This window comes from Kogia breviceps, chromosome 11, assembly GCF_026419965.1.
Source record: "Kogia breviceps isolate mKogBre1 chromosome 11, mKogBre1 haplotype 1, whole genome shotgun sequence".
Lineage (NCBI taxonomy): Eukaryota > Metazoa > Chordata > Mammalia > Artiodactyla > Physeteridae > Kogia > Kogia breviceps.
In genome coordinates, this window is record NC_081320.1 from 97,141,047 (window position 1) to 97,156,842 (window position 15,796).

The 15,796-nt window shown below is 47.8% G+C and overlaps 1 protein-coding gene across 5 annotated transcripts in view; it reads right to left on the reverse strand.

Annotated features, from left to right (window-relative positions):
* The window catches only part of ASAP2 (ArfGAP with SH3 domain, ankyrin repeat and PH domain 2), a 158,611-nt gene that overhangs the window by 53,568 nt on the left and 89,247 nt on the right, over positions 1–15,796 (reverse strand). For all 5 annotated transcript variants that reach the window (XM_059078370.2, XM_059078369.2, XM_067008171.1 and 2 more), the window contains 6 exons: positions 15,698–15,772; positions 13,939–13,988; positions 11,374–11,503; positions 6,948–7,033; positions 860–935; positions 498–584 (listed from right to left, as the gene is read on the reverse strand). In XM_059078370.2, the coding sequence (XP_058934353.1) occupies positions 498–584; positions 860–935; positions 6,948–7,033; positions 11,374–11,503; positions 13,939–13,988; positions 15,698–15,772 (504 nt within the window). The remainder of the gene's footprint in view (positions 1–497; positions 585–859; positions 936–6,947; positions 7,034–11,373; positions 11,504–13,938; positions 13,989–15,697; positions 15,773–15,796) is intronic.

Below are 15,796 nucleotides of genomic sequence, written 5' to 3' on the forward strand. Positions count from 1 at the left end.
CTAAGGTTTCTGCCCATCAGAAAGCAGCTCCAAGAAAATCAAGCTCCTCCCATTTTGTGGAACATAATCTCCAAGCTGGAAGATTCAGATGGTCACCAGTCACCCACCGATGCCACATGGGCAAAGTCCATGTATATCTGTGGGCAGGGAAACCACAGAGCTCCAGGGAGAGAACCAATGGCATGAATAATGAGTGTCTATGTGACAGAGACCCCGAGAGCCACTCACCCAGCAACGGACGGAGCGGAAGAGGTTTAAATATTGCCATGAAGGCCTTGCCTACGGTGATGCTTCCCCATGAAATAAGAATATTTTTAAAAAGATGGTTTTATAAAACCAACTTAAAGAACAAACTACATGTTTTCTTGTTGCCGGATAACAGCCCCACAGTGAACGGAGCACCCACAGACCTGGATCTCACCTCCTCAGTCCCAAAGCCCCCGAGACTGAGGGATGAACACACAAAATAGCAATCTTTCAAACGTAAATCCCCTCACCTCTTTCTGTTCAACCTGTAATGCTGACTTCAAAATATCTCGAAGCTGTATCAACTGCCTTCTCTCTTCATCTTGGGCCTGTTTGATCTTTAAAACACAAAACAAAGCACAGACAAGTACGGCTGAGGTACAGTGAGACAGTGGAGAGCGCGGGGCATTTCTCCATAAACGCAACCTTCTCCCGACCGAGACCGAGGACGCAGTGGGGACCCCACTCCCCACACTCCGCGTGGAGCTTCAGGGCTGTCACTTTCAGGGTAGCACAGCATGCAAACACGAGATCACACAGAAGCAACATTTAAATCAAAGTGTCTGTTGCAGAAAAACCCTTTCAACACTCATGTGGGAGGGAAACTACTTACTGTGTGAAGATCCGTTGAAAGTGTTTCAATGGAAGGTTTGAGGCTTTCAACTGCTTTCAGTCCATCCTGGAAAAAACTAGGAGGAAAAAAACAAGAAACACAGATTGTGTCTCATAAAAGAGAAAACAATTTTGTTAGATGGAGAAAAAACTTCTTTACAGGAAATGGCTGAGATCACGATGTAATTCCTGGGGGGAAAGACTAGGACCCAAACCTTGAAACATTAGGCAAACCAAGAATAAAGTGACACTCAAAACTAAGAGAAAAGGCACTGCAGTAAGCCTCGTATTTGTGATTTTTCTTGACCCATATAAAATGAGCCCTAAATTTTCAGTTTATAACGGGAAACAGGACTCCACTGACAAATGGCAGCAAAGGCTTTGGTTCAGGAACGTAAGAGTCCGAGGCCAGGAAAGCATGGGGTGAACACAGAATAAGACGCTAAAATATTTTCCTTGACAGGCAACAGCTAAGTGGAAAAGAGAAAGAATGCAGGAAGAAAGCAAGCGCGCCTGAAGCACATGAATGGCCACGCCCCGTGGGCAGAGCAGGGAGATGTGGTTGGAGAACTTCAGATCGAATATCAAAAGGAACTTTATATTTTTAACGCTCAGAACCCAGTGCTTGTGAAGTCATCTTTAACCAGTGATTCAGGAAGTACAACAGAGGCTGGATGAGTTTTTCTGCAGCAACAGCAGGCTGACGTGCAGCACACTGCCTTTGAACCCTTTTGAGAGGAAGAAGAGGCTTCCCAGGGAGCTTAGGAGAGGGTTCAAAACCTGTAACTAGGCCTAAAATGCCCGTGAACTTGGCCCCTGCCTATGTCTCCAGGCTTCCACCCACACCATCTGCCCCTTTATTCACGTCTCTCTATTCCTCTATGGAGCCAAGGCCTCCCTGCCTCAGGCCCTTTACACTTGCTGTTTCTTTCCTCTAAGGAGTTCTCCCTGCAGCCTACCTTCTGTTTCACCGGGTTCATTCCCACTCACTCTTCAAGTGTTAAGTTAGATACGGCCTCACCCTTGAGGTGTGCCACAACCCCCATCCCTTCAAAGAGGTCTCCTTGCCAGATTCTCTCAGAGTATTCTGTCTCTGGCTTCAAAACACTCACCACAACTGCCATTACGTGTTTGCTGGTGTCCTTGTTTAAAATAAAATTCCCCCATTAGATCTGAAGTTCCAGGAGGGTGAGGACACAGCATCCACAAAACCTGACACATTTCAGGCACACGATATTTGTTGAATGAAGAAATTAATGAGGAAAGGAAGGAGAATTTCTAACTTCTGCCAGTTTACTGGGTACCAAGGAGACTATCTTCAAAAAGTGATCTGAGGTTCACATGTTTATTTCTTTTAAACTCAGCAGTGGTCCTATGGGAATTTCCCATATCAAGTATGCAGTTAGCAGGAGGGGTTGTAAAAACAATGCTGCATGACACTTAATACAATAACTCCAAGGAGGAAGGGAGGAGGGAGGAAGGAAGAGGAAAGCGTACACACAGGATGTGGGTTACGAACCACTACTAGCTAGTTATTAGGAATCAGAGGCTGGGCTATTAGAATTTCTTACCTTAAAAATCTTCAGATATATGCATAATTTTAACTTTACATTCTCATTCCTGTATTTTGCCTAATTCATTTTGTTCTAAATGTAAAATATGCTTCTGGTGCAGCAACTGTGTCCATGTTATAATGACTCTTCCACATGTCCGTTTCCACTGACAGGGCAGAAATGCCATGCCATATACGTCTCTGTGTTTCCACTCTGAGCACAACGGCCGACACAGAGCAGCAATTTTAAATTGAAAAGGAAACTGGGAAGAACAAACACAAGAATGAGAAACTGAGCTTTTCCCTCTTGTCATGAACTCATTCGGTTCTTATGTTTTGTTTCAGCTCTATTTTTTTTGGTATAACTATTTTATTAATCAATTCAAATTCTTATAAAGTAGGCAGGGTTGGCAGGGAGGGGGAGAGAGAGAGAGAAGCTGAAAACACACTAGTTCAGGGAGTAGGAAAATTATCACAGGAGATCAGCAGAGAAACGGTCCTGCTCTCGGGGAAAGGGAGCGGGTGCACAGCTCCCGAACCTGTGCCTGGCAACTGTCCCCACAGTGAGAGGCCCTCGCAGTGGAGTCAAGGGCTCGGGGAGGTGTTTCTCATCACAGACGCTGTTTCCATCATGGCACTGCACAGTGTCACGCCTGGAATAACGATACAGATTTAGAGTTCATCTTTGTAAAAGCACAGCCGATCCTGGCCATCTACCTAGAAAACCTCCTCCCTCTCGTTTTCAAAACTCCTATCTTTCTGTACCGTCCTTACTGAGGCATGTTTGTGTACTTTCTCTGGCCTTAGGGAAAGCTTCAAGAACAAGGGGCCCCTTTGCTGACTGCTGTCACTGCAACATTCCTCAGTACAAACCCCCAGACATTTTTCTTAGCTTGAGCCTGTTAACACTTTCCCAAGCTTCAGTCAACACATTTACCATCGGCATTACCAATCGTCGACTTTTGTTTTTCATCTAACGTTTTCTAGCCTACCTGATCAAATTCGCCAGCCTTTAACATACACCCACTGAGAGCCAACCTTCAGGCGCCCACAAGCGGGGCGGACTCTCCCTTCTCCAGCCTTCACAGCTGCAGCCTCACGGCCGGCAGCGTCCGCCCTCCCCGCCGCTGGAGGGCGCTTGTCCAGGGCACCGGACTGGGTCTCGCTGCATCTGCAGCCCAAGTTCATCACGCCGCAACTGGTCACGGTGGTTCTCAGCAGGTATTTGCTCAGAGAACAAGTCACTTCAACGCTCATCACTACTGTTGAGAACATGACCGTTTTTGTTTATTTCTGTTTTAAAGACTGCCCTATTTCTAGGTTCCCACTAGAGAAAAGGATCTTCAATCTTTAGCAGCAAAGGCTAGTAATACAGGTTTTCCAGGCTCTTCTAGGAACTAGAGATGCTAAGTCTTTCCTTAAATGAAATAAAAGACAAAGAACATACTCTTCAAGAATGCTTCCAGAGAAAAGCCAAAAGGAGTAAAAAGCAAAATAATGTCTGTCTAAGCAGTTCTGAGGGTGAACACCTGAACATGGTTCCACAGAATCGAGTTTCCACCGAGAGGCCTCTTGGTACCTGCAGAGACCAGCAGCTTCAGCTGAGCAGGCTGCCTCTGCCCGCTGGGCACAGCTGTGCTCCCCGGCGAGAAGTGGAGACCGGGAATGTTCAATGGGGACACGAAGGAACTGCCCGGAGGATAGAGACACATATGGCCACAGGCTCCTTTGTCCAGTGGCTGAGTCACTCAGGCTCCACATTTTACGCCCCAAAATATGCATGTGAAAAGTCAAAGCTTTCCAAATGCTTTTAAGAGCGTGCAGTATGTATGTACACGTGTACACACACACACACACACACACACACACACACACACACACTCATCCAGAAAGGAAGTAATGGAAGATTCATCATTTTTAAAGGTTACTGAGCTCATGCCCATAAAAGGCCAATTGGTTCAATTTTCCACAAGTGGTCTGTTGCTACCCAACTGATTAGTTTGGGCAAAATAAAGAAAAAAAAGGAAATCCTAGAATAACTTCTTTTTAAAAATAAAATATCAGCAAGGAAACAACCCACTTCCTAAATAGCCTCACATAAGGTTACAAGGATAAGACTGAAGAAGTAATTTATATGTTAATCACACAGGATTTTGAGTCTCTGTAAAATAATTCATCTTAAAAACTCTGCAAATTAGGGGTCTTTCTATTTCTGAGCTCCGCGCTTGGAGCTCTTCTGTTAACCCAGAGGCTGGATCACACAGCACATCTTCCTTTGCTGTTGGACCTCCACCGCTTTAGAAATGCAGTGTCGCCAGAGATGTAGTAAGAATTCCAAAGCACAGCTCCATCCAATTCAGTGCAATTCACCACTGCAAATCGTTCCAGGTAAACGTGCTAAAGGTTAAAATATAGAAGTCACAGAGGACGTCCTTAAAGAGCATACGGTTCAGTGGGAGACACCGTGCGAGGTGCCGTCAGGGGAGTGCGCAGAGGGCGCAGTGGTATCAAGAAGGAAGAGGAGTGCTCAGGTAAGCGGGGGAGCAGACGGCTTCTAAGCAGCCAGGCGCACCTGAGCCGGGCCTCGTGCAGGAACAGCAGCTGGGGAGGCGCGGGAGGAGAACTGCATTCCAGGCACAGGGAGCATCGTGTGTAAGGGGGCGTCAGCGTGGGGCAGTAACACCCTCAAAGATGTCCACGTCGCTCTGCACCCCTCCCTGTTGCCGCCGTCTGCGTCCAGGCACTGCGGCTCCGAGCGCCCTCGGACGCAACCTGCAGGCCTAAGTGATCGCACACCCACTCCTCCCCATCTGGGTCCTTCTCAACACACACACTGACCTGCTGGAACAGAAGGGAACGGGAGGAGCTACCCTGGCGCCCCAGCCAGCACACTCGCTTCCCGTCACGCTGCTGCCCCTGCACAGCCACAGCCAGGCCCCGAATCTCTGTCACGTACCTGCCCGTGCGCTTGACGTCTCCCCACCCCACCTGAAGGTCCATGCAGGTTTCCTTCATGCTGCACCACCTGGCACGCAGTAGGAGCTCAATCACTACTTGCTGAATGAATCCTCTGCTCGAAACTCTGAGAGCTTCCCAACACGTCTGGGATAGAATCGGACGCCGCCGTTAACCAGACCTCCAGGCCATCCCCACCTCAGGCTTTCCTATGCAGCTTCATCTCCTTCACTATGCTTAAGTCACACTGGCCTTCTTACTGCCTTAAGACCTTGACTTGGCCTGGAATGTTCTTCTCCCGTTCCTTACCTGCTGGCTCCTACTCACCCTTCAGACCTCAGAATACATGAATACATGTCCCTCAAAGAGGCCTGCAGTGAATTCAAGAAAAATTTGAACACCTACTGCGGGCCAGGTACTGTGTTCTGGCTGCTGGAACACACAGCAAGGAACGAAACAGAAAGAAGACAAAACAACTCTGCCCTCAACCTTAATCTGAATTATATTCTTCTATTCTATTCTATTCTTTCTTAGGCTCCCGTACTTCAGAACACTTTGTTAAACGTGCAGTTATAAGTGTGTTTACCTAAGTCCAACTCCCCTACCTGATCCAGCAGGAACTGTGCCTGAGACCTACGTACAGTACTCTGTCTCCAGCGACTCGGACGGTGCCCCGAGGCACGGCACACACTCAACAAAAGCAGTGAATGAGCCTGCAGCCTGTTTATAGCAGCGCCGGGGTGGGGGGGTGGGGGGGTGGGGGGTGGGGGGTGGTGGTGTCAGGGAGGAGAAGCAGGACGAGGAGAGGGGAAGACAATGAGGCCAAGAGGTGAGGCCCAGGTTGTGAAGGGCTGACGGCCACGGTGAAGTTCCCACACCTGGAAGTTCCTCCTCCTCTTCCACACACAGCCTCCTTTGCTCAGTACTGTCATTTGTTTTACGTGATAAGTAATACATGAAAGTATTCTTTTAACTGAAGACACTGCATTAACACCATCTCACTTCTCTTTTAACAAATAAAGAATATCCGAGAATCAAACTAGTTTCCCACTTTACAAAAAACAGCAAAAATAAGTATATTTGATAACGTAGATTTTTACATTATTTTTAGTTTTTGAGATATAAAACTCAAACCATAAAATCCACCCTTTTAAAGTGTACAATTCAGTGGTTTTTAGTATATTTATTCACAAGGTTGTGTAATCATCAGCCCTATCTAATTCCAGAATATTTTCATGACCCCAAAAAGAGACCCTGTGCCCCCTGGCAGTAATTCCCCCCTGCCCCCTTCCCTCAAGCCCTGGCAATCACCAATCTGCTTTCCGCCTCGGTGGATCTGCCTATTCCTGACCTTTCAAATAAATGGAACCATCCAGTATGTGGTCTTTTATTTCTGGCTTCTTTCACTTTACATGTTTTCAAGGTTCATCTGTGCTGTAGCCTGCATCACTGTTTCATTCCTTTTACTACAGAGTTCTAAGTAAGTGTTTACTTTCCTCAACACAATACTACAGATCTCCCAGAAGGTGCCATAAAGAAAGAAACATCTGAAATACCATCATAACAAAGAAAAAGAACTTACTTGCATTGGGCATGAAAATATTTGATCAGATTCTGAAGTAAATCCACTCCCTTTTTAATCTTAATTTCATTGACCTTCAGCAGATACTGTTAAAAAACAAAACAAAACAAAACAGGAAATGTCATAGACAGAAGCAGAATATGAGCTGAACGTGAGCCTCTGAGGACAGATCACCTCTTCGGCTTCTCTGACATCTTGTACAATGGGTAGGGCTCATGGTAGATGCTTAATATTTTTTGAATGCCATAACTGTTTCTTTCAGTTTGGTGCCACATGAATTATCTGACATACAGGTAAGTAAATGCTTAACTTTAAGTGCCAAGAACTCCCAGTAATAAAACATTCTGTCTTAACCAGCTAGGAGAAATTTTTGCCCTAGTTGTGTGAAAGAATGAGGACAGTTCGAATGAAAGGGATTCTACCCATCTTAAACACTGCTGTCCACATACTCTGGCCCAGGTCCCTTTCTTTAGGCAGGTCATCGTCTGAACACTAACTGCTAGTCTTCTGTAGTTGAGACTTTGTCTCCATGTCTCTAATACTAAGACACTTCCCTGACACTTTTAAAAAAACACCATGATCGTTTTAAAAAAAAGAAGAATTTTAAATTCAAATAAATTAAAGCCATTTTTAACTTGGAGGCTTCATTAACAACCACTAAGACATCAGGAAGCCCCAGGGATCCACAAAACAAGCACCCAGAGATACACTTGTTCTTTGCTAAAAGGGTATAGAACACAGCCTCCATAGATTCCCCGTCCCTTCCACTGCTGAAACAGGGTGTCAACAACTCTGAGAATGCGTCGCCTCTAAGACTGAATGCCCCCGAAAGAGCTGCTGGCCCCAACTGACCACAGGCATCTCAGCTGTAACCTGGGAGACTTGCGTTCAAGCGGCCTCCCGGGCCAGCCGGCAGCCCAGCTGGAAGAGGGAGGCTGAAACGGTAACTATGTCAACTGCCACTGCCTTTGCGTCCTCATCCCCCTCCTTTCTGACACTTATTCTCTGTTAATTAAATAAGATGTCTGGCAATGCATCAAAATGGTTAAATGGTTAATAAGATGCTTGGCCACGCGTCCAACGTTAAAATGCACGTACCCTTTGACCCAGAAATTCTACTTACAGCAACTTATTCTAAGAAGATAATCATAAAAGTTTACAAAGATGTATAGAAAAGAAGGTTCGTTGCAGACTTGTTTGTAAAAGTGAAAAATGGCAACAACCTAAATGTAATGAATGGGGAATTCAAGTGTGGTACATCCACAGAAAGAAGGGCTATGTAGCCATTAAGCCAATAAAGCAGAGAGACTTCCTGACATGGAAAGATGTCCGTAGCACACTAGTGAGTGAAAATAGTCAGGTTACAAAGCAGCAGTGGAGAATGATCCTGTTTATACAAATTGTCTTTATGTATGTATAGTAGGGATATCTGAAAGATGTTTAGCTAAATGTCAAAGTGGTAATCTTTTGGTAAGTAAAATCTGTGGTGATTTTAAATTTCTTTTATATATATATACATATACACACATACATATACTGGCCAATTTTTTAAAGCACATATATATATTTTAAAATTAATTTATTTTTGGCTGTGTTGGGTCTCCGTTTCTGTGCGAGGGCTTTCTCCAGTTGCGGAGAGCGGGGGCCACTCTTCGTCGCGGTGTGCGGGCCTCTCACTGTCGCGGCCTCCCCCCTTGTGGAGCGCAGGCTCCAGATGCGCAGGCTCAGTAGTTGTGGCTCACGGGCTTAGTTGCTCCGCGGCATGTGGGACCTTCCCAGATCAGGGCTCGAACCTGTGTCCCCTGCGTTGGCAGGCAGATTCTTAACCACTGCGCCACCAGGGAAGCCCTAAAGCACATATTTTTAAATGTATATATTTTTTTCATTTTATTTTATTTTATTTGCGGTACGCAGGCCTCTCACTGTTGTGGCCTCTCCCGTTGCGGAGCACAGGCTCCGGACGCGCAGGCTCAGCGGCCACGGCGCACGGGCCCAGCCGCTCCGCGGCACGTGGGATCCTCCCGGACCGGGGCACGAACCCGCGTCCCCTACATCGGCAGGCGGACTCTCAACCACTGCGCCATCAGGGAAGCCCTAAAGCACATATTTTTATAATCATAAAAAAGCGAGAGCAGATCTCTCATACGTTCTTAATTCACGGAAGCTCTGTATTATCTATCTGGCATACTGACTGTCTTTATAAGATTCATTTTGAAGAAAAAGTTCCACAGCTTTAAAACAAACACCTGGAAGTCACTTTTCTACATTAGATCCCACACATCTAAAACTTTAAACACCTAAACAACACCAAACGTTTACAAAACTTGAGAATTTCAGTTTGAGGAAATGGTTAAACAATTTAAAAATGATTTTAACTGCAGCACTCTGTTCACTCGGAGGGGTTGGGCTCTCAGGGACTGCTCTTCAGATGCTCTTTCCTTCCAGCCCAGGTCTGTCTGGTCAGTGTGTACAGGCTTCATCAGATGTGTGCTCTTCTGTAAACTCCAACCTCACTGCCGGTCAGCCCGCCTCTGCCGTTGTGCCTGCACAGAGCGCCAGACCCCGCCAACCGCCAGTTCTGCAGCACAGGGACCCCGCGATGCTCGGCACAGACTGGGGCCCGACGGCCACCCGGGGACCCGCCCAACAGATGACTCACGTGTGTGACTTAGAGGCGTCGGGTAGATAGCATTTTTCCAATAAAATAACCTATTTGACCAGTCCACACAACCCATTCACCCAGACGAGGAAAAGAGCCCAGTGCTGGGTGCACGTCCCAGAAAGCAATGACAGAGCTGAGGATGGAACCCGCACCTTCACCTCAAGGGTATGACACTAATATGCTGGCTGAGTCTCTCGGTCACTAAACATACTTTAACAGGCAGTCCTGCAGAGTTTACGTCAATAGCTTTCCTCCCCACTAGCCAAAATGAGAGCTCATCCTGAACTCACACACACACGCTTCCTAAATCCACTCTCTGTGAAACATTACCGCTTAATTTTACCCCGAGTCAATAAGAGCAATACCGTGTCTGTATAACACACAGCGGTTTCTTCGTCCCTGTCTCTATCACCCGGGATGATCTCACCAACACTGTGTGAAACAGTTCAGGCAGGAATTATCATATGTGATGTCTGTTTATAAAACAGCATGTGTATAAAAGCATCCACTCTCCTATCTACAATAACACTTTGAGCTTAGTTAACTTTCTAAAAAGTCACGTAATGAAAAACAAAGCAGCAAAGGAGGGACAGAGGAACAAAAAAGACATGAGACCTAAGAAACAAAAAAGTAAAAGAGCAGAAATAAACCCAACCACATCAACAGTAACATCAAATGTGAGTGACTAAACAATCCCATCAAAAGGCAGAGACTGTCAGACTGGATAAAAAAAAAATGACCTAAATATAGATTGTCTACAGGAAACACACTGTAGATCCAAAGATACACATAAGTTGAAAGTAAAAGGCTGGAAAAAGAAATCCCATGCAAATAGAAACCAAAAGAGAGCCGGAGTGGCTGTACTAATACCAGACAAATATCCCCGATCCCTGGGACTGATTCCCCTCTGCTGACCACTTAAGAGTTTGCTCTAGGAATAGAAACGCATTTTAATATACTCCTAAGACATAACAACTATTAAAAACTAGGCTCCTACTGTAATCAACAAATTAACAAACATTCTAAAATCAAAAAGTGCCTTTTGATGAGCTCTGCTGTTGACTGCTTACAGGGAATCGAGAGCTGGCCGAACCCAGTTTCAACACCTGTCACAAATATCACCCCTGCATTGTGCACACTCGACAGGTAGGTCTGCCCGGCTACAGGAGGGAACACAAATGCCACCACGCTCAGGGGGCTTCACTGCCACCGCCGGAGGAGCGAAGCCTCAGGCCGGGGGGTAAACTGTTTCCACAAACAGACCCCCAGGCAAGGTATAAAAAAGGCCGGAAGCAAAGGCCTACGTGATTGGTCTTCGATATTTTCCACCCCTGAGCCTCCAGCAGAGAAATGTTCTGAGTGTCAGTCCTGCCATTCTCCCTCCCCGAGGCAAGGCCTTGGGCCGCCGGTGGAGCAGGACAGAGGACCTCCCCGGGGTGCCTGGGCCTCTGGCCTTGGGGACCGTCCCCACCCCGAGCGGGCGGAGCCCGGGGGCACGCACCGGCAGTGGCTCTCACACTCACAGAGGGGACCACGGCTGGGGTCTCACCGCCCCGCCCCCCCTTAAGAACACCAAAGCGGGGCGAGTGTGCAGCGTGGAGGCAGAAAGAACCCGCTTTCAAGTGAGTCGCTCCTTCAGAAAGGCTGCAGCAGGCCTGGTCTAGCGCCACAGCCCAGGAGCCCCAGGCTCCCTGAACGACAGAACTGGATGACAGGGTCCAGCCGTGCATCTGGCGTTTGCCCCGAAGCGCCTGGCAGGCGTACCTCGCACATCTGCAGCTGGAAGAGTCGCCGCTCCTTCTCCATCTCCTCTGCAATCTCAGCGCCGCTGATTTCCGTGCGGATCATCCCGTGCAGCTTGGCGTGTTCCTTCTTCTCCTTTTCTATCTTGGTTCTACGTGTGAAAACAGCGAGACTCAATCAAGACACCTCCAGACTGCACAGCCCCGCTGCGACCCCGACACCCATCCTGGACACAAATGCTCGCCGAGCCTTTCCAGAACAGGACGGCCTCGAACTCACTGGAAAGGAAAAAGCGTTTCCTCATAAACATGTCAACCTTGACCCTTTCTGCTGAGTACCGACCCAACAAATGCTTCCAAAGCAACTCGACTAGGACAGTGCTCATCATCACAGAAGAAAACAAGTGACCTTTCCCGCTTTTAAGCTTCGTTCCCCTTTCCACGTCTATCTCATGCTCGCCTGTGCTCGAGTCCAGTGTGTGGGTCAGGGTACCAGCTGACCCTCGGAGCGCATCCCGAGACAGGTGACCAGGGTGAGGCAGCCACGCGTCACATCGGTTAGGAAGGGCTTGGACTAGTAACTGGATTTTTATCCTGGAGAAAAGGAGGCTAAACAAAAGCCACAGAAAGGGGCTTCCCTGGTGGCGCAGTGGTTGAGAGTCCGCCTGACGGTGCAGGGGACGCGGGTTCGTGCCCTGGTCCGGGAGGATCCCACATGCCGCGGAGCGGCTGGGCCCGTGAGCCGTGGCCGCTGAGCCTGCGCGTCCGGAGCCTGCGCTCCACGACAGGAGAGGCCACAGCAGTGAGAGGCCCGCGTACCGCAAAAAAAAAAAAAAAAAAAAGCCACAGAAAGCACTCAAAAATATAAAGGGTACCATGAAGAGGAGGGCGCACTTTTCCTGCAGAGCCCCAAGGCAGACACTACACAACGCAGGCAGCGTCTTAGAAGGTTGTTCAACACGAAATGGGTTCCTCTGGGTCCAGAGGCCCCATCATTTGGGGAAGAGGAGAGAAATATAGTTTCTAGTTCTTGTTCTTTATCTTGAAGCACCGCACTGGGCACACAGCAGACCCTCAGTGACTTGACTGGGTGAGTAAGAACGTACAGCAAAGGTGAGCGTTTGGTGAGGATGTGGTTAAGGGGCTCAGGCACCAGGGAGGCAGTGTGACTGGGGGGCCCCGGGGACAGTCACACAACTCCAAGCCTCCCCTGACGCCACCGCAAAGGCATCAAGACATGGTCCAGATGTCGGTCACTCTTGTAATGATCAGGTATGGAACGACAGGCCAGGAATTGTAAAGACGTCTTCAAGCTGTTTGTTGCATATCACAGGGCCTCTCGGGATAAATCAATCTTGCATGTAAAGCGGTAGAGCTAATGTTTAAATTTATCCCAGAATTACTCTGAGTTTTAAAGGGTGCTGCTCCTTCGTTCTCCAATTCTGGGACTTTGTGAGTACCTCTATCCTCACCTTATCTATGTGTGTCTGGATTATACAGAATTTGATCTCATTCCTCTTTCAAACCTCTTCCTTTCAGAAGCAGAAGACTCTCTCAGGCAACCCTCTTCAGAGACCCTCTCCTGTCCCTGGTTCAGAAATGCACAGAAGCATTTCCTCTAAGGCCCTCGAGGGCAGCAGCGACGGCAGCTCAATGACGTCGGCAAATCCACGTCCTGCCCTTGGACCAAGGCCAGGTTTCCCACCCGTGAAGCAGGAACGTGGACCCTTTCCTTACTCACTGCACTGAACAGACACACAGACACAGGATGCTAAAGAGCCAGGGACAGTGAGTCTGGAGCCTCTCTGGGTTGGGCTGACCTTCGAAGCATTCTGGTTTAACACCGTTTCTGTGCTTACATACGAATGTGTGCCATTAGTGAGACTCCGGAATTTGGAGTATGGCAACTTAAGACTTCCAGGATGGGATGAGTACCAAATTCTGGGATTCCTTGGCGTGAGCTCTTTGATCCTTTAGCTCTGAACAGAGACCCAAGGCTGGTAAAAACAAACAAACCCAATTAAATATGTGTAGTTACATCTGAAAAGGCTTTCTTCCTATCGCGTCCCACTTCACCAGATGGCTTCATATAAAAGTTTCTATTTCCACTGAGAAAACTCTATTACCCAATGCACAGCAATTACAAAGCAAGCATGAGGCATTTAAACATGTTTTCTATTTCTCAAGTATTTAAAATAATTGAAATCATCATTCGCACAATCGCTAGCCCAATTCTAGCTAGCTCAATCCTCTCCACTGGAGGAAATGAGAAACTGTGATCAGAAATGTTACAAGTGCCTGAAGTCAACCAGTAGAAGTCCATTAACGTTTCTGAAAATAACATTCTGTCGCCATTAGGACGTAAGAGGAGGGATGAGGAAAAAACAGTTTAAAGAGGTTTACATCACGAATGTAGACACCTGGTATGAAAGCATCTGGTATCACAACAAACCACAACAACACAGTTTTGGGTGAATTCTTTCCTGGATTAAGGTTTATTTAGACAATACCTTTAAGCAATAAAGGCTCGATTTAAAATTAAAATCTCAAATTACCTATGCTTACTTTTTTAAATGAAAATACTCACATTTTTGTTTCGTAGTCCTTCCAAGCTTTATCAAAAGGCTTTTTCAGATCCTGTAAACAGAGAGGCATAAATTAAACAGGACTAATCATTAATTTCTGGGCAAGATAAACTTATCCCTAAACTAGCCCTGAAAGGAGTATTAATTTCCGCTATAAATGACGTATGTGGTCCCAGGAAAAATGGAGAGCTTAGAGCACAGGCTTTTAATCAGACTAGCGGGAGCATTTAGTTTTTTTCTTTATCTTTAAGAAATGTTTATTATAGAATATACCAAATGCACACAGACAAAAGTGGAGAGAATTATATAACGTACCTGTCAGCTAGCTATAGCAAGTATCAACTCACAGCCCATCCTGTTTCACTTATACCCTGCCCTCTGCCCTGAGATTATTCTGAAATTGAACCTGGAAAGACATAACATTTAATCTGCAAGTATTTTAGTATATCTTTCTAAAAGAAAGGGACGCTGATTTTTTTCTATTAATATAGGAATCTCCTTAACACATGTACCCCTGATCTGGGCCCCAAAAGAAGAATATAAAAGCCATTCACCTTCTCCTGAGGTCTCCCGATTCCACAATTCTGTCTGGAACTCAGGACCTCATATTCTCTGATAAAGCCTGACTCAAAAATATATTGAGCCACTAGAAATTCTATCAAATTTGGTTCCCACCTATTTATGCTCCCTTTAACAGGGGTCTTTTAGAAGAGAAAACCCTCTTGTTTGGGAATTTTTTTCTTTTTTTGACTCTTCTTTGGCCTTCTGACAAGGCCTAAGCTCCACAGCCTGGCATCTAAAGCCTCCAGGAAGGCGTCTGCCCACCCTGTGAGCCGCATCTCCTACCCTGCAGCCCGCCGACCCAGGGCCCCTTGTGTAGGGCTGCGGCGTGCTGCGGCGGACGGGCATGGTTTCCCCTCTGCTTGGGGTGCCCTTCCCGCCCGCTTTTCTGGTTCTGGCCGGACGTGTTCTCGGGCCCCACTGAGGGTGCTGAGCAGTGACCCTCAGGGTCCTGACGCTCCCCGGGCCCAGACTCCTCACCCCAACAGCTCTCCTGGCACTTCTGCCCCTGCGGAGGCCCCCGCGATCGGCTGGGCTTCCGGATGTGCCCGAGGCCGCCAGGGTTCACTCGGTCGCCTAAGAACTGGGGCACGATTGCCTCCCTTTCACATCACACACCTGTCTGGGCCAATGACACGCGAGAGCAACTTTCTGCTCGGCGCCTGGTGCCCACACAGCGCTCAAGCCCCGACTGTCCCCGTGCACGTGCCCGGGAAAACAGTTCATGGCTCAAGTGTTTGTACGAGGCAAGGCGAGGCCTCCACAACGAGCACCCTTTGGAGGACAGGAAAATAACGGCAGCTCAGGCCTTGCTGGTGCCCATTCTCCCTCCAGGAAACCACCCTGCAAGGATCCTTTCCCAGGGCTCAATCAGTGACACGCTAGCTGGAAAAACCAGACTTCACGCAGGGTTCCCTGCTCAACCGGCAGAACCCAAAAGTCGCTGACAGTTTCCAGAAAAGCTGTTTCTTTCCCTGTCACATCAGGGGCACCAGCGGGACAGCCGGAAAGGCCACGGGTCACCACCGTTAGGGCCGAAAGGTGGTGCCACGATGGCCAGTCCAGGGAGCCCGAGGCAGCACGGCGCGCCCCCGCCGTCCCAGGAAGAAGGCTGGAGGCCGTGCTGCCCCGGCTGGCCAGCGTGACGTGACTCCGTGTCCTATGAAAGCCGCCCCCGTGACGGGACTCTTCGTGTCATACCCCTTTCACTCCTTTCAGGTCCCCCTTCAGCAAACTGTCCAGAGGGAAGGAGATTATGTTGTTCATGTTCTGAATCTAAAAAACAAGAACAGAAAAAAC